Consider the following 18,159-nt stretch of genomic DNA (forward strand, 5'->3'; position numbering starts at 1 on the left):
AGAGAGAGAGAGAGAGTAAGACCATTAATTAATTTAGAGTTGCGCTAGAAAGTTTCACATTTGAAGCTACCCTCTTTGTTTCGATACGATTTGTATAATTGTATTTAACTAGGATTTACGAATCATTTTATTGGAAATTATAATACTTTTTTTATGCGATCTTTAATAAAAATTTGTTATGCGGTGGTTATTCATGTACACCAACCAAACAGCATTTAGTTTATTTTCTATTCGTATTATACCATATAATAAATCAAACGATTCCTTATAATTAATTTGTCTTTTAGTAATAGTAGTAAAACAATTTTAAAAGTATGATGCATGCAAAAGTTAATTTAGTAAAACAAACACTGCCTTAAAAGTTTTAAAAATAAGATAATTACATAAATTTATTTGAAGTGTATATAATGTTTATAGCATTGTTAATGGAATAACTCAAATATTTTGGGAAATCTAGGAAAAGAATATACGTTAATTTAAATGAAAATATTAAAACTCGAAAACAAATACTATTAGACCGCTCTGTCTTTATTGTCTGAGTTGTGACAAAATGGAGTTTTGCTCTTATCAGTTTCAAGTCATTTACCACAAACATTTGCTATAAACTTTTCCCAATCATTCATGTAAAATTTTAATTTTGGTGTTAATGCTTCTTTAACAAACTAATATGTAACTTGAATATTAAACAATATTTGATATAGTTTATTTTTACTTTCCGTATAATACAAATATAGTAAAATGCATTTAAATGATGTGTTTAATCAAACACTATAGTCCCTTTTACGGAGTGTAGAGTAAGATGAGTAATCCATTAGTTTCTTTTTAATCAATAAATCGCCTAGCAATTCTTTACTCTAGTATAGTATACACCAGCAAAGCTCTATGATGGCCAAAGTAATAGTGTTATATCGTGAATTTCCAGTTTGAGTCGTTATCTTTTCAATCAGATCTATTATATTTTTTATATATCTTACATCATTATCGAATATCATTATCAATTCAAACATTTTGCTACTACTATGTAACAAATGTGGCTACGGTGGAAGACACATTTGGAGAGCTGGAAAATTACCTTTGGGACCCCGGAAAGATGCCTATATATAGAAGAGAAACATAATCTATTAGGGCTCATGCTATGAAGTCGTCTCTTTATTTTCTTAGTTGATTAGATTAACTCTGGAACCTCCCTCCCTTCTTCCTTTTCTGTTTCTTCTTCCCTTGAAAAATTTGGTTACTAATTTGGAGTAATTGTAATCGTTTGAAGATGAATTCTTATATTAATGTACACGATTTCAATTCTCCCTATCAATACAATTCCCCTTCGTTACATACTATCTTTCGAATTTCGATTTTATAATGGGACAGAGGAGGTCCATAATAATTGGAAAACAACGGAGGACGTGTTATGTATTTCGACGAAGTTTCTTGTTTTTCATTTTTTGTTTACTCCTTCATTTCACAAGATTTGCTGTATTGCATTTTTGGTTTTTCCGTTGGTTTGTCTGATCGTTGTTTGCGTTTGCTCTAACACCTATACATACGTGCATGTGAATTAGAATTTAGATTCTTTACAATCATGGTGTTTGCTATTATTTGGATGTTGACTTCTTTTTTACATCATGTGTTTCTTTATAATGTAAATATAATCGTATGATCATATCAGAGTCGTCAAAGACCAAAAAAAAAAAAAAAAAAGTAAACAAAATATATGGAGCTTAAAGCCCAAAGCATATATTGCACTGTGCGTTTCAATTATTCATATATATAAAACAATAAAGAATGATTGTGAAAAAATAAGTTAATTAATTATTCATATACATCATAAAATAGAAAACGTTAGAGAATGCTAAAATGTGTCCTTGTAGGCAGTGGCGGACCAAAAAATTTGTGCAAGCGGGTTCAGGCAGAAAGTAAAGTCATCGACATTATTTGACAGTAAAAACAACAAAGGCATAACAATAGAGTCTTTCCCTCTTCTCTTTATTTTGCTTCATGACCTTTTTGTTCTATTGAGCTCTTAAAAAAAATGAAAATAATAAAAGTGAACAACATATCTATTTCCTTTTTCAAATTTGACAATTTATTGGACATTTTTTTTGAATTTTACGTTACAAAATCAATTCAATCTATACCAAAACAACCAACTCTATTTATTGATTAAATCTAACAGATTAACAAGCGCTGAAATATTCATTATAATAAATAATTTATGAAAAAATAATAACAATAGAATTAAAATATAAACTGAAATAAAGTTATAATTTTAATAGTATCAGAATTCGAAACTATAAAAATTAGCTAAATTAAACAATAATTAAGAAAAAAACAGTGAGGGGCTACAATGAGGAGGTAAGCAGAATAGTTCAAATGAATTATAACATGCTTTTGGCAAAATAAAGAGCAAGAAAGCATTGAACCGTAAAAGTCTAGATTCAAACTCCAGACCTCACCTACTTGCTGAACCCGCTTGAACCAACTCGACCAACTATTATTTCTGTCAAGCGAGTTTAACTTAATATACTTATCCGATATTGTATTGTTCAACTTAATATAATGAATTTTTTTACGAAACCGATTCAACTGAACCCGTTTGAATTAATGTGGGTCCGCCCCTGCAGGCCGGAACATGTATAATATTCACATGGCAACACTAAGAAGAGCAAAAACAAAACAAAAAAAAAAACATTTTCCAAACCAACTTACTGCACATTGTCTTTCACCACGTAGCACATCATATTTTTAAAATTTTAAGTGGGTTAGAATTATTATTTTATTTTTTAAAGTGGTGTCTCGTGGATATTGTTGCCACCTATTTGTGTTTATGACTCCAGATTAACATTTTTAGTAATATAAACATAAGATCGTATTATTGTATCGTTTTAAAAAATAATTTTATACGTAATTTTTTGTAAAATTGGACGATCATATGTGAAAAAAGAATAAAAATACCCACTGGGAAAGGGAAAGCCACCTTACAGCCAACCAACATTCAAAAGAAAAAAAATTAATTCCTTCGTATAATTGCACTCAGAATATAATGTCAATGTGCACAAACCATCCGTTACAATAGCACTCATTAAACTCTATGATTAGTAAAGTAGTTCCCTATTCTTTTATCACACACAAGAAAAAATTGCAATATTCCTCTTTTTCTATTCATGCGGTAATACCCATGACTTTGTTAGGAGAGAGCAAATTGATTGCACCAAGATAACACAAGTTTTAGTTTAGATGTTGCAACTCCAAAAATTACAATTCTAAAAATCATACTATAAACAATTAAGTGTCTTTAATCCTGCATTTTATTTTTCTAATGAAAATTTTATGCTAAGAAGCAAAATTTTCAGCATTTCAACCTCTGGTCAAAGGTTTATTTGCGTCAATTTATGTCTCTGCAACTTCGTCGCACGATTCAAACCTTTGCAAGTTCGATTACACGAGGCCATAAATGTTCCTTAGTTGATAAAAATAAAAACTTGAGTGAGTTGTCAAAACTGGGTCAAACTGATGCAGCTCGAAAGATGTTTGATAATATGCCTGAGAAAGACGAGTTTACATGGAATACAATGATTGCGGCGTATGCCAATGTAGGGAGGCTTGTTGAAGCAAGACAAGTGTTCGAGGAGGTCCCAATCAAGAGTTCAATTACTTGGTCTTCTCTTATTTGTGGATACTGTAAGCATGGTTTTGAAATTGAAGGATTTGAATTGTTTTGGCAAATGCAAAGTGAGGGGCATATACCCAGTCAGTTCACATTGGGAAGTATTCTGAGAATGTGCGCAATAAAAGGTTTGCTTTCAAGAGGTGAACAGATACATGGCTATGCTATTAAGACTTGTTTTGATGTGAATGTTTTTGTTATGACTGGCCTTATTGATATGTATGCAAAGTCTAAGCGCATCTTGGAAGCTGAGTGTATTTTTCAAATTATGTCTCATGGGAAAAATCATGTTACTTGGACTGCTATGATTAATGGATATTCTCAAAATGGTGATGCATTAAGAGCAATTCAGTGTTTTAGCAACATGCATTCAGAAGGGATTGAGGCGAACCAGTATACATTTCCCGGTGTTTTAACTTCCTGTGCTGCACTCTATGATAATAGATTTGGGGTACAAGTGCATAGTTGCATTGTCAAGGGTGGTTTTGAGGCCAATGTGTTTGTTCAAAGCTCGTTAATCGACATGTATTCTAAATGTGGGGATTTGCACAGTGCTAAGAAGGCATTGGAATTGATGGAGGTGGATCATGCAGTTTCTTGGAATTCGATGATACTTGGGTGTGTGAGGCATGGAGTTCCAGAGGAAGCACTGTCTTTGTTCAAAAGGATGCATGCTAGTGATATGGAAGTGGATGAGTTTACTTACCCTTCAGTTCTGAATTCTCTTGCTTGTATACAGTATGTCAAAAATGGGAAATGTCTTCATTGCATGGTTGTTAAAACTGGATATGAAAGCTACAAGCTTGTAAGCAATGCACTTATTGATATGTATGCTAAACAGGGAGAACTAGCTTGTGCAGTGAGTGTCTTCAATAACATGGTGGAAAAGGATGTAATCTCATGGACATCACTCGTCACTGGCTGTGCTCACAATGGCTCTTATGAAGAAGCTCTTAAATTTTTTTGTGAGATGAGAATGGCTAAAATTGAACCAGACCAAATTATCATTGCTAGTGTTTTAAGTTCTTGCTCAGAATTAGCACTACTTGAACTTGGACAACAAGTTCATGCGGATTTTATTAAATCTGGCCTTGATGCATCATTATCAGTTGATAATTCTCTTTTGACAATGTATGCCAATTGTGGGTACCTTGAAGACGCCAAAAGAATATTCAACTTAATGCAAATGCGTAATGTGATCAGTTGGACTGCTCTTATAGTGGCTTATGCCCAGAATGGCAAAGGAAAGGAGTCTCTGAGATTTTATGACGAGATGATTGCAAGTGGAATAGAACCCGACTTTATTACATTTATTGGCTTATTATTTGCCTGCAGCCATACAGGTCTTGTTGAGCATGGAAAGAAGTACTTCGATTCAATGAAGAAAGATTATGGGATAAGACCAAGCGCTGACCACTATGCATGTATGATCGATCTTTTGGGTCGTGCTGGGAAAATACAGGAGGCTGAGAAATTAGTCAATGAAATGGATATTGCACCTGATGCTACTGTGTGGAAAGCGTTGCTTGCTGCATGTAGAGTACATGGGAGCACAGATCTAGCAGAGAAAGCATCAATTGCCCTCTTTCAGTTAGAACCACAAGATGCTGCCCCTTACGTTATGTTGTCAAATATCTATTCAGCTGCAGGAAAATGGAAAGATGCAGCAAAACTGAGAAGAAAAATGAAGTTGAAGGGTGTTAATAAAGAGCCTGGTTATAGTTGGATTGAGATGAATGGAGTTGTCCACACATTTATATCTGAGGGAAGAAGCCATCCAAAGAGTGATGAAATTTACTCAAAACTTGATGATGTTATTACATTGATTAAGGAAGCTGGATATGTGCCAGACTTGAATTTTTCTCTCCATGATATCAATGAAGAAGGAAGGGAACGAAGTCTTTCTTATCACAGTGAGAAGTTGGCTATTGCTTTTGGGCTTCTTTGTGTGCCAAATGGAGTACCAATTCGGATTTACAAGAACCTTCGTGTATGTGGTGACTGTCATAATGCGATGAAGTTCATGTCAGGAGTTTTTGGTTGTCATATTATTTTGCGAGATTCAAACTGTTTTCATCATTTTAAGGAAGGAATATGTTCTTGTGGGGATTATTGGTAGAAAAGGTACTTTTGACTTTCCTTGGCTCTTGTTTCCTTTGGGCTTGGCAAGATCAGTCATCCAAGAAAAAGGTAGCCCGGTTCACTAAGCTCCCGCCATGTGTGGGGTCGTAGGAAGGGCCGGACCACAAAGGTCTATTGTACGCAGCCTTACCGTGCATTTCTGCAAGAGGTTGTTTCCACGTCTTAAACCCGTGATCTCCTGGTCACATGGCAGCAATTTTACCAATTACGCCTACTCGCCAAGGCTCCCCTTCAAGATCAGATCATCCAATTTTCATTAATTGGAGGTGCAGTTCATCACAAGGTTTACTGTTCACATCTGTATATCTATAAATTGCTAGAATGAAGATCATTAATTGGAAAATAGAAACTAAAGGTTAAGTTTATGCAGATCAATGTAAATGATAGGAATTATTGGAGCTGATTTCTCTCTGATACTTACACGAGTCAATTCTCTAGTCCCTATTCTCGCAACACTCTCCTACATCAGGCACCAATTGCCGCTCCCCTGCATCAGGGAAGATAACTACTCCTCATTCTGAGAAATACTTTTAACTCCATGAAGCAGGGTCTGATGGTCCTCAAGAAAGCTCCATTCTACATGACCACGTGATGAGCTTTCCTACACGGGTATGAAACCATCTTACTAATAATTTTGCTTGGAGTTATTATTTTCTCCTAATTTCTGATATCTAATCTGCAGGTAAAGTAGGGAGCTGCTTCTTTTTCAGTCTATAAATTACCCAACCAGATTATCAACCTAAACCGTGCACTTGTTCCAACTAGATAGGGACCTAAACTGTGCACTTGTAGGGCGTCAGGAACTTTAGATTGTGTTAAACTATTCGAGAACTCTGGGGCTGTCAGGGAACTTTAGGTTGTGTTAAACTGTTTTAGAACTCTGGAATGATCTTGTTGATTGAAAAAATTATGGAGTGCTGTGTGTTTGCTTACAACCTTTTTTTTATTGGTAAGAAGATATATCTAGTGTTTGGTTACAGCATTTGGTTTTGCACTATTCTGACAGTGGGTATGGGAACTGTTGGCTTGCCGGTTTTCCAGTGAGGTAATGGTAAATTATTCACCCACACATAATACATGATATACATGGGTAGGTCATCTCTGATTTTTGTGTAACTATTCTAAATAAACCTCTAGATTCTGAAGAAAATTTCTCTGGTTTTCACCTGTGCCATAGGGGATAGGGATAGCTACAATAACCTGTGGCATAGGAGTAAATTTTGTATATGCTAACAGAATATGATTGTTGAAGCTCCATTATGTCCTTTAAGTGCCATGTCCACCTAGTTGTTTGAACTCCTTTGCAATGGAGCTGATTTCCGCTTTTTAAATGAAGTGTAGTGTGTACCTGAAACCTAGACTATGATTGAAAAGGAGTTGACTTGATGTTTCCAGTTAAGATTAGAACTCTGAGCGTGTTATAGGTGCATGCTAGTGCTTGAGAATATCTTAGTGTTTCCCTGAGAGTAAGATTGGACATTTGTTCAATGCATAGCCTTGTCATTGTCTTGGGGAGTTTACTGCTATTTGTATAGAATGAAAGTTCTTTTTTTTTTAAAAAAAAAAGATGCATGCTAGGCGTATAATATAATTTCTAAAGGTGAAGGTGTTTTTACTTTGGGTAAAGCTAATGGATTTTCTTTGATTCCGTTGCCTTGGCTAGTTGAAACTTTGGTATAACTGGACAAAACTTAGGTTTTGTTTCCTCTTTAATGAAAATGATGGTTAAAAAGGTCACTCTTTGGGGGGCTAATCCTTTTCAAAATCTTCAATTTTCGCCACATAGACATTTTGTTCAGTGTTTTTCTTATCTTTTTTCACCTTCCTGTTTGATACTCGTGGTACATAAGCAGAAACTGAGTTTGAATTTTCTTTAGGTAGCTGTAACTACTATTTTACCTGTTACTTAGTACCTGATTTTCCTCATTTTCCTCCTTTTTATATATGCTAAATGCTGTCAGTCTAATGATGCTGATGCTTTCAGTTGTGTTGCCATGTGAAAAAATGCTTCTGCATCTGACAGTGCAGGCTCCTCTAATTTACTTATTATCCCTAATGTAGAGTCCTGTAGTGAAGCAACCATATAACTATACAGGTTATTGCTTGCTGTTTACTGTTAATGGAGGGAGATTTGATGAAAATGACATTAATCGACAACAGTTTTGATGGAAGAAATATCAGCAGGCAGTGGTAAGTTGATGAAATCTTTGTAAGATTTCTAAGTTCCTTGCTTGGATTATGTCAGCGCCTTTTGATAAAGTCAAAACCTTTTGACAAGGGATGGATATCAGAAAACTTTTGAGAATTTCCTAGGGTACTAGATGATTCATTAAATTTCTTAAGATTGAGATAGCTGCCTTTTGTAATCATAAGGGAGAAAAAAGCTATGCAGCTAGACTTCTGTTTACTCTCAGAAAGAAGCATGTGATGCAGTCTTGAGGGGAAATACTCTTATTGTCTATTATTAAACCTGATTAGGAGATCATTTGATAAATTCTACTGTAAAAGTCACTGATATTGTGATACATGTTATTCTGCAAACACACACCTTATTTGTAACACTGAATTGCCTATGGATTGATTTTCCTTTGAAGACCCAAAGAAAAACAGTAAATGGGTCATATTTGCAAGTTTATGATCTAAAAGATGTATTTTATTTTTTAGCAAAAAAAAATAAGAGAATCTTCTTGACTGATATCATTTGATCAAACAAAAAAAGTATTGGAGCCTGCGGCTTGGGAAGCGAAGGGTAGATGTGCACCAACGGCTTCTTAATAACTGATGATTCTTCAGCAATGCCAGAATATAGAAAGACAACATGTTGAATGGGAAATTCCTGACTTTTCCTTTGCCCTTTCTTTCCAAGGATGCATCTGGGTGAAGCGGACGGTGGTTATATTCAGAAGTCTAGACATCTTTGCTTTCAAATCTATCTTTCTCTTAATGTCTAGGACACAATGAATTGATGTTCTGATTTTGAATGAATACTTTTTTATTTCCAATAAATAATTCATTTAAGTATGTCCACGAATTTCCTATTCCTTTATGCATAAGTATAACAATTTTTTGCTTGCAGAAACTTGTAGCTTTCCCACCGCTAGTCCCCTGTTTCTCTTTTGTGAGCATATGGTAAGTGGAATATCTAATGAAGCCTTTTGTTCATTGCCTGCCTTTGGTTGTATGGACCATAAAAAAATACACGTTACTGAACATAGTATATTCATCATTCCCAGGTCCTCCATGACATCAAAGCCCTTCCCAATGAAGTCATTGTAGCCTTTCCTATTATGAGTACTAGCGGGGGAAAATAGATACACACATTTCCTGAAACCATCCCCCACGGAGTTTATGAAACAAAATGCGAAATGATAATGTTCTTGATGGACGCGGAAACCAGCCATTGGCAGCAATACCAGGAATTCTGGTGGGACTGCGTTACAGGTTCAAAGTACATCTATTTCTGTTTGATCCTGGAGATTCAACTAGTTGCATGGCAATTTAGAATTAGGTTACCACAAAAAAGAGGTAAAATTGGAAAGAAAAAGGAAAGCCTACTGATGGATTGATTGGATTGTCACAATGTCGCTGTTGATGGTGATGATTATATCTGTGGTGGTGTATTCTCTATGTAGATCAAATAGGTATGTGTTGCAAGCTCATAAACCATCCGGACCACATGCCAAGGACCTTATGCAATTGTCAATAAGTAAACAGACCTATCTTAATTGTCCTTATTTGTTGAATGGGGGATGTAATCTCTCTGGTTCAAATTTGTTGTGATCACAGGACCACAAAGCTGTACTTAAAAACTATTTAGGTGCTGACTTTTCATAAGAGATTGTAGTTGCTGTTAATTAGTGCTTCGAATCTATTTTCTCCAAATGGTGGCTACGACTAAATCTTAAAGGATTCGTATTTAATGGACTAATGGTTCCTCATTTCCTTAATGCCAACATTTTCAAGTCTCATAAACGGAGTAACACCTCTAAGTTATTTTGCCCTCTACCATCCAAGCAAGTGAAATGGCATGATAATCATGAGCCTGGGGTTCAAATCTCAAAAGATGTAAAAAGTACTAGTCAATTAATTCTCATGTCTTCTAAACCTTTACCAGCAAAGCTACCCGATATATGTCATTGTAATAGAAAAAGTTGTTTTATCCTCTAGTATTCGACACTTTGCTGTATCCATCCACTATTTACTTAAGTATTAATACAGGCGGTTCATCTGTGGATAGATAAATTCTGTGAACACGTATGATTAGGGAATGCTCGTTAAACAGCCCATGTATTTCATTTCCTTTTTCTTCTCATTTGTGGAAATGCTTCATTTGGTAGAGTACAAATATTAACTGAAGGAGTGAATATATTAGCACTGACAACCAGAAGAGAAGAAATGGTTTACTTGAAAATTAAAAAATTCCTAATAATTCATCTATAACTCCAGTTTGGGAGCACCCATTAATCTTATGAATACCCACAAACTAGATATTGCTACAACGTATCAATTAACAGATGAAAACTCTCATCTAAAACTGCAGGGAGTATTCGATGCTTAACACATAATAAGTTTATAGACAGAGACATTCCGATCATTCACCGACGTATCTGACATATCCTCCTTCCAAAACCAACTAGCAAGTTACTAGCTCCATGTTGGCGTTCAAATGCATCAAATATTACCAGGGCCAAGAATAGCAGCTGCATTTGCTGAAGCAAAGTGCACTGATTAGGCGACTAAACCTCTCAAAAAAAACCCATTTACAAAGCCTAAGCAACTGTCTTCACAAAATTCACTTGCGCAAGTGTTCTGGAATAAGGCGTTTTCGCAGGTCAGCAGGTGCACCAGAGAGCTCTGCATGAGAATTACAATAGTCAGATCGAGGCATCAAATCATGTGATAGTACAAGTGAAAAACCAAACTGAAGGTCACCTTGAGCTGTAAAGTTGAATAGAGGTGGCAGAGGTCGCCCATTTGGCAAGCAAGCATTTGCTTCCCTTAAAGCATCAAAGAAAGGGTGTGCACATGCCTCCAACTGTCAATGAACACAAAATATGCTCAAATTCCCCCAGAAAACAGACATCAAGCACGTTTAAAGGATTAAACCACTTAAAGCCAGTAATACAACATTAGGAACATAACTGAAAACTACTTTCAACAAAAATTCTGTCTTTTACTATTTGTAAGTTTATAAGCATGCACGAAAGATCACATTAAAGAAGTGCAAGCAAACCAAATTGTTTCATAGCACTGAATGATGCGCCATAAAACCACATAAAATTGAGGACTCATATATATTCAAACAGAACACAAATAAACCACCAAGTTTGAAGGGTGGTGGAAAGGGAGAATGCCATTGTAACCTAATTTCTTGAAAACTAAAAGGAAAATTCATAACTTACAGCAGTACAACGTAGAGTTGGAGAATATTGAAGAAGCCTTGATACAAGATCTACTGCTTCAGGAGGCATTCTTTTATGAAATATCTGCAGATTGCAATCTAATTAGATTTGATCCATGCTAGCTTCGTGTGAGGGTGAGTGAACAACAAACTTCATCATGGAAACAATGAGGTGAAAGAGAAAAAAATCAGTTATATCCACCTAATAAGTTTCACTAACCTTGTGCCACGGGTGAGCTTTGATCTGGGGAAACTTGAACTCCGTGTAGTTTGGATTCATGCACCTAATCTCCTCTCTAGTTGGTGTCCCCAAAATCTGACATGCACCAAGTATAAAAAGACTGTTAGTTAAAGAAGGCATCCAAATTGACAGAGGTTAAAACCACCTAGTATTAGCAATTAGAGTCCCTTGATTGCACACCTTGATGATTTCCACCAGCTGATCAACACCACTTTCTCCAGGGAAAAGAGGCTACAAATAGTACAGCAGTAAACTGTCAGACTAACGTATTCAAGGTCACCAACATAAATTTCTGTTTATTCATTAGTTTTCTTAATCATTTACTTTTTGGAATTGGATTGCTCAGAAGAAAATATCTTAAAACTATTACAGGTATCTAATTCCATAAACGAGAACACCTGAAGCAGAAACTTTAAGCTACAAATATAAACTAACCTGTCCCAGAAGCAGCTCAGCCATAACACAACCAGCAGACCACATGTCAATTGCAGTTGTGTACTCCGTAGCCCCAAAGATCAATTCAGGGGCCCTATAATAACGAGAACAAATGTACGATATGTTGGGCTCTCCAGGCACCTAAAGCAAAAAAGGTAAATATTAGGAACTTTTATAACTGTAAGGGAAGAAGAAAACTTGGTTAAGAAGAAGCATCACATACCAACATCTTTGCACTCCCAAAATCACAGAGCTTTAGCTGGTGTGTGTGTGGATTAACCTTCAGAAGTTGAATAAGCCACAAATAGTCAGGACAGATACGGGAGAAGGAGCAAAGGGAGAAGAAAAGCAAGCAGTACCAGACTATCCGACATATAACTCAACTTAACCACACACACGGGTTACATTAACTTTTTTGAGTCATTTTGGCATGGAAGAGCTATGATATCTAAAAGCAACAAGCATGTCCAGAGGGAAAATTGAGTGCTCACCAAAAGATTCTGTGGTTTAATATCACGATGGCATACACCAAGAACACCGTGCATGTAATTCAGAGCCCGACATATCTGCAAAATTTATAATTTAGAGAAAGAATTCAATTAATCTCTGAAATCAAAATATTCGCAAGCAATACATCTGCGTTTCAAGAATCTGAAATTAAACAACCTTGATAAGAAAATTGAAGTATCCAGCAATAAGCTCACCTGGTATGTGTATAGCTGCACATATATAATGGGCATGTGTTGGTTCATTCTGCTGTAGTGCCTTGAAACTCGGTAAACGGTTTCAGACACATATTCAAGGACAAGGTTAAGGTATACTTCATTCTTCTCAGTGGTAGAATAGAAGCAGTGTCTTAGTTTAACAACATTAGGATGATCAAGGGTGCGCATAATCTGAAGTTCTCTGTTCTTGTATCTTCTATCCTGTAAGACTTTCTTTATAGCAACAGATTCACCAGTTTCCAAGCACTTAGCCTGACATATATATAAAAAGGGTGAAGAGTGAATCAATAAAGTCATCCAGACAACAACAACCTAGCATTTTTCAATAGACATATATAAACTTACCTGAAATACAGTTCCAAATGAACCAGTACCAACCACACGCTCCGCCATGTAAGACAATGTCTGGGAAAACAGTATGAGGTCAACTTCTAATTGAGCTAAAATAACAGCCTATAAGAGGATATTGGGGATAATAAGAAATTAAATTATATTCAACTAGTTCACCTGTTTCTGTTGTCCATTTCGACCACTTACAGTAGTCACAATTATCTGACCAGTCTCCGTTCCATTACCGCTAACAACAGCAGGTTCCATATCCTATGGGATGCAAGATAGATCAGCAACATTTTCAGAATTTTAAAGACATCTACTTTATGTACTAAATTAGTCAGGAAAGAGTACACACGTAGAAGATACCTTTAAATTATCCTCATGACTATCAGCTTTTTCGTCTTTAATTTTCATTTCATGCATTTCTTTAGGAAGCTCATCAAACTCCGAATTTTCAGGTCTAGTATCCATAGTTGATGTGCTTCCAGTAGTTGTACCCTTAGAAGTGGAAGCCATATCCTCCTTTGGAACTGTAGTTGTACATCTCTCTTCCATTTGAGTTTCACCAACCACCCTTTGATCTACTTCTTGCTCAACCTTCACCCTCTTTATGCTCGAATCGCCACCCTGTTAAAATCAGTAATATATCGCATTCTTTAGATGAATTAATGATAAATCTACTTTTTTTAAAAAAAAATCAAGTTTCCATTATAAATCTCATTTCAGTTAATCTTAACAAAATTTAGGACACAACAGTCAGATATTATCAAAGTAAGCAGGCCTATGGGGTGCAAGATTCCAACTCTCCCAACCCTCACCTACCCAGCCCAGAAAAAAAAAGCATAAAACAAAATAAAAGTCAAATTAGCAAATGATCCTCCAAATGGCATTTACCTTCTTGCAAGCGTTAAGCCTCAACTTTTTCTTAATTATTAGTCGCACATATTTAGAGCTAATATGATGAATAAAATCACTGCAAAGCTTCTTTTTTTCCCCTCAAGAATCATAAAGAAGCATTCAACACAAATACCATCGACCCCAAAAGAAAAAACTAAAAAAAACAGAATTTAAATTCTAAATTCAAAAAGTAAACATCTTCCTTCTCAAATTCCTAATCAAAACAAACCATATTTAGACAAATACAAAGATGAAAATTAACAACAAAAAAAAAGTAAATTCCCAAAATTTTCATTTAGTTTCTCTAATTTCCCAACCTTCTATACAAATCACTTCACTCGATTCCCCTCTATTTAGACGCACTAAGAAAACAAAAAACAAAATGATTACCATTTAATCGAATCCTAATTCCTAGACTAGCTAGTTTCAATTATATAAAACATATATCTTTGTTTTGCTCTATTTTGACCCGTTTGAGAGAAACTAAGAAAAAGAAAGGCAGAGATAGAAAATTACAGGATCTGAAACGGAGGAACGTCCAGAAGCAATGCTCTTAAGGCGACGCATGACATTCATCTCTGCTTCGCCCAAGAGCCCCAAAAACCACCGCTTACCCACAAATTTTTAAGAGTTTTTTTTTTTTTTTACTAACTCCTCCTCCTCTTTCCTCAAACACCTGAAAATTTTTCTTCAATGGTGGAGAGAAAGAGAGAGAAAAGGAAGAAGATAGAGAGATGATTGAACTTTGATATGCCAAAATGTGAAAATATGACTAATACAATAAAAGCCCCCTTCTCCTCTCTCTCTCTCTCTCCTCTCCTCTCCTTTTGTGTCCAAAAGAGAAAAGAAATTCCAAAAAACATGATAAATAATTACTATTTGTATTCCTTTCTCTAATTTAACTTTTTCATATATATTTTTTTCCTTACCTCTCTATCCTTCGGGATACTAATAATGTCTGCGTATACGCTATCCTTCCTAGATTTCACTAGCGGAATTGTATTGGGTCGTTATTATTGTTGTTGTATATATATTTTTTTCCTTCTAAAAACCCTTAATTTCAATTAAAACATGCAGTAATTTATTTTTACAAATTGAAAAATTACGTTTTGAATCATACGTATATGGAGTAATACTTTCAGGTAAATATAAAAAACATGTAATAGTAACTTTTATTAAATGGCATCCTTTTTTTAATTTGGGATTGGAATTGTAAATAGACAAGAAAAGGTAAATTTATCTTATTTTTCTCTCTCTTCTTTAAAAATTCAAATCAAAATTCAAAATCTAACTGGTCAAAGTCATGACCGAAAGGCCCAATCATTCCTGTCTGCATATTTTTTCGTACCTGCAGTCAAACTTTAATTTTGAACCGTGGATCTAACATCATGGTGAATCGAACGGTGGATGACTCGGGAGATTAATCGAAATGACAATAATGTCCTTAGCTTGAGAAGGGATTTACGAGGGGGCGTGCGATTTGAGACAATAATTATGCCAGCGGAATATTCGCGGGGGGCCTTTTTGTCTAACACTTTGACTAGTCCTTATCCTTTTCGCGGTTTGTTTATGACTTTGAATTCTTTTGGATTACTTTGGAAATTTTGGACAACCATGGAAAAAAGGGGGGATCCAATGTCCCAATGTGTCCAAAATAACCTTTATTTATCTAGAGAAAAACATTTAGCTACCATTTAGAAAATAAATTTGGTTGAAACTATTAAAAAAAAAATTGTTGAAAATAATTTTTGAATTAGTCTATTTCTACGAGTGCATCGATTGTAGGTGAGAATGGCAATTAAGAACAAACATAACATAGAAAGAATTTTCCACTTGGAAGAGGAAATTTATTATTGTGTAAATGAGTTACTTCTTGTGTCCCAAAATGAATACTCCTAGTTATTTAAGTTTCTTATGGTAGTAATAATTAATCATAAGTGATAAATTTGGGATCGTTTGGTCATAGATTTTATCAAAATATATTTGGGGTTTTTTTAGCAAATACATGTTTGGCCATAGATTTTGCTAGCGTTTGGCCATAGATCCCAAATTTGTTTTGAAAATCTGATTTGGGTGAAGTTTGGTTTGAAGATGAAAATGTGTTTAGACATACGTTTTCAAAACATATTTTCCAACTTTATTTTGGAAAAACATGTATATAATTCCCAAATTTTGGGATTTTGGCCCAAAATCAGCTCAATGGCTGATTTTGGGATTTGAAATTGGAATTTGGGATTTGGCCAAAATATGGGCAAAATTTATGGCCAAACATGAGTTTTGAAAATAAATCCCAAATTTATTTTGACAAAACTCATGGCCAAACGGAGCCTTTATCTACATTTTGGCAAATTCCCAAAACAAAAACTCAAATCCCAAAACCAGTTCAAGAGTTAGTTTTGGCCCAAAATATCACCATTACATTTTTAAAAATTGCACCAAACTTTTATATTTTATAAAAGAGCCCACCATTTATTATTTTGTAACAATGCTGCTTCGTCTTCTCGGTCATCTGATAGTGTATTATGTACTAGTTTATTATAAAAATGATATACCAAATTTATTTATGTTCAGGACTATGGTTTGCAATAATATAATGAATGTTATTGATAAAGGTATTGTTAGGTATTTGTGACAGTTTTTAGAACTTGTGGGTACAAGTCATGTTTTATGTTTTTGCAACAACAAAAAAAGTGAAATATGTTTTGAAAACTTATGTCCAAACACATATTCATCTTCAAACCAAACTTCATCCAAATCAGATTTTTCAAAACAATTGAAAATCTATGGCCAAATGCTAGCTTGGTAACCATCAAATATTTTGACCAGAATGTTTTCGTACTTGTACAGGTTTTCTAGCTCAAAGTGATTTTTAATTATTTGTTCAATAAACTATCTTTGTTATGAAACAATAAAAGAAGAAGAAGAGTATTGCAGAGAAAAGTAGAGAAAGAGAGGGAATTCTTATTGATTTGGCATGAATTACAATAGAATAAAACCCTCTATTTATAGGGAGAGGGTGACTTAGCCACCAAGCAATGAACCCTAGTATCTCTCTAAATATAGACATTCACCATAAATAAAATTCTATTTATAACACTCCCCCTTGAATGTCTATTCAACAGATAATGTGCCTCGTTAAAACCTTAACTAAAATAAAACCCAATGGGAAAAAAATCTAGAAAAGGAAAAAAGAGTACACATATCTAATGATACGCCTTTTGGTTGTCTCGTTAAAAACCTTGCAAGGAAAATTCGGTGGGACAAAACCTTGTAAGGGAAAAAGAGTACAACGCGTATTAACTCCCCCTGATGAGAGCATCAATTCACATCCTTAAGCATTTGCATTCCAATCTTGTGCACCATCTTCAAAAGATCTTTGGTAGAGATTTGATAAACAAATCAGCCATATTAACTTGAATGTATATATTGCACCTTGAAATCATCATTCTTGATAGAGGTGAATTGTCTTCATATGATCTTGTTGGAATCGTCAGTTCAATATCTTCACATAGAGGTGAAAACTCTTGCTATCATATTATCATGCATATAGTTATAGCAAGATACATTTTTGCACAAATTGCACTGAGGATGTAGTACTTCATGACAATTAATTCTATATGCTTTAAGCAATTTAAATCCTTCAGGGACTGTTAAGTCATATAAGCCAAATAAATAGACTTTAGATACATATCAAGTTTTCATGTCATACTAGACATATAAGATATCGAAAACTGATTGCACATACCATTGACTTTATACTTTCAAGTGTTTGAACTACATGTCCAAAACCACATGTCTTTCATATGAAATCAATTCTATTTGAATTGTTTCTCTAGACTTAAGATCCTCATATATATTTAGCGCTATTATAGATGTCGTCGACAAACATTTTATATCGGTTCCAACCTCCTTATTTTTCATAAAGACATAACATAGAGATCTCTTCATTCATATATTCAGGTACCTGAATCTCTCATGAGATTTTATGAAGTGTTATGTCATGTGATCTTCTAGATCACTTGCCTCCTTTATTATGATCATTTAGATCATTTGCTCATCTTCTTTATCAAGAAGTTTATTTGAAACCGACTTGTCTATACGCTTCAAGCGTACCATAGACTTTGTCCTTCTAGGACTTAATAGGAGCATTTGCAATGAGAATATAGTTACTTTCTTTGGGTCAGCAAATGCGTCTGGCATGCTTTGCAATATATTGCAACTGAATTATCCTTTTATGAACTTCAAGTTCATATTATCTTATTCGAGGATCTAGATGTACAAGTGATAATTCATTCCACGTAACCTTTTCTCAACTGTTTTATCA

General features: G+C 34.7%; 2 protein-coding genes across 6 annotated transcripts; one reads left to right on the top strand and one right to left on the bottom strand.

Moving 5' to 3' along the window:
- Positions 1 to 3,023: 3,023 nt before the first annotated feature.
- LOC109209190 (pentatricopeptide repeat-containing protein At4g21065) lies at positions 3,024 to 9,678 on the top strand. 5 transcript variants are annotated; one of them, XM_019372405.1, is made up of 5 exons: positions 3,024 to 6,086; positions 6,174 to 6,412; positions 6,486 to 7,993; positions 8,880 to 8,932; positions 9,037 to 9,676. In XM_019372405.1, the coding sequence occupies exon 1, from the start codon at positions 3,387 to 3,389 to the stop codon at positions 5,778 to 5,780; it is 2,394 nt and encodes a 797-aa protein (XP_019227950.1). In that variant the 5' UTR covers positions 3,024 to 3,386; the 3' UTR covers positions 5,781 to 6,086; positions 6,174 to 6,412; positions 6,486 to 7,993; positions 8,880 to 8,932; positions 9,037 to 9,676. The 5 variants fall into 5 exon arrangements, with proteins under 5 accessions (XP_019227950.1, XP_019227949.1, XP_019227948.1 ...); XM_019372404.1 differs by having other exon boundaries at positions 6,486 to 8,932; positions 9,037 to 9,677; XM_019372403.1 differs by having other exon boundaries at positions 6,486 to 9,678.
- Positions 9,679 to 10,150: 472 nt separating this feature from the next.
- Positions 10,151 to 14,658, bottom strand: LOC109209191 (shaggy-related protein kinase epsilon-like). The gene is made up of 13 exons (XM_019372408.1): positions 14,352 to 14,658; positions 13,305 to 13,565; positions 13,113 to 13,205; positions 12,951 to 13,010; positions 12,585 to 12,857; positions 12,372 to 12,446; positions 12,104 to 12,160; positions 11,881 to 12,021; positions 11,626 to 11,676; positions 11,425 to 11,520; positions 11,206 to 11,289; positions 10,736 to 10,838; positions 10,151 to 10,657 (listed from the first exon to the last, which is right to left on the bottom strand). Exons 1-13 carry the CDS (start codon positions 14,409 to 14,411, stop codon positions 10,596 to 10,598), a joined length of 1,416 nt encoding a protein of 471 aa, XP_019227953.1. The 5' UTR covers positions 14,412 to 14,658; the 3' UTR covers positions 10,151 to 10,595.
- Between the last annotated feature and the right edge of the window lie 3,501 nt (positions 14,659 to 18,159).

This window comes from Nicotiana attenuata, unplaced genomic scaffold (genome assembly GCF_001879085.1).
Source record: "Nicotiana attenuata strain UT unplaced genomic scaffold, NIATTr2, whole genome shotgun sequence".
NCBI lineage: Eukaryota > Viridiplantae > Streptophyta > Magnoliopsida > Solanales > Solanaceae > Nicotiana > Nicotiana attenuata.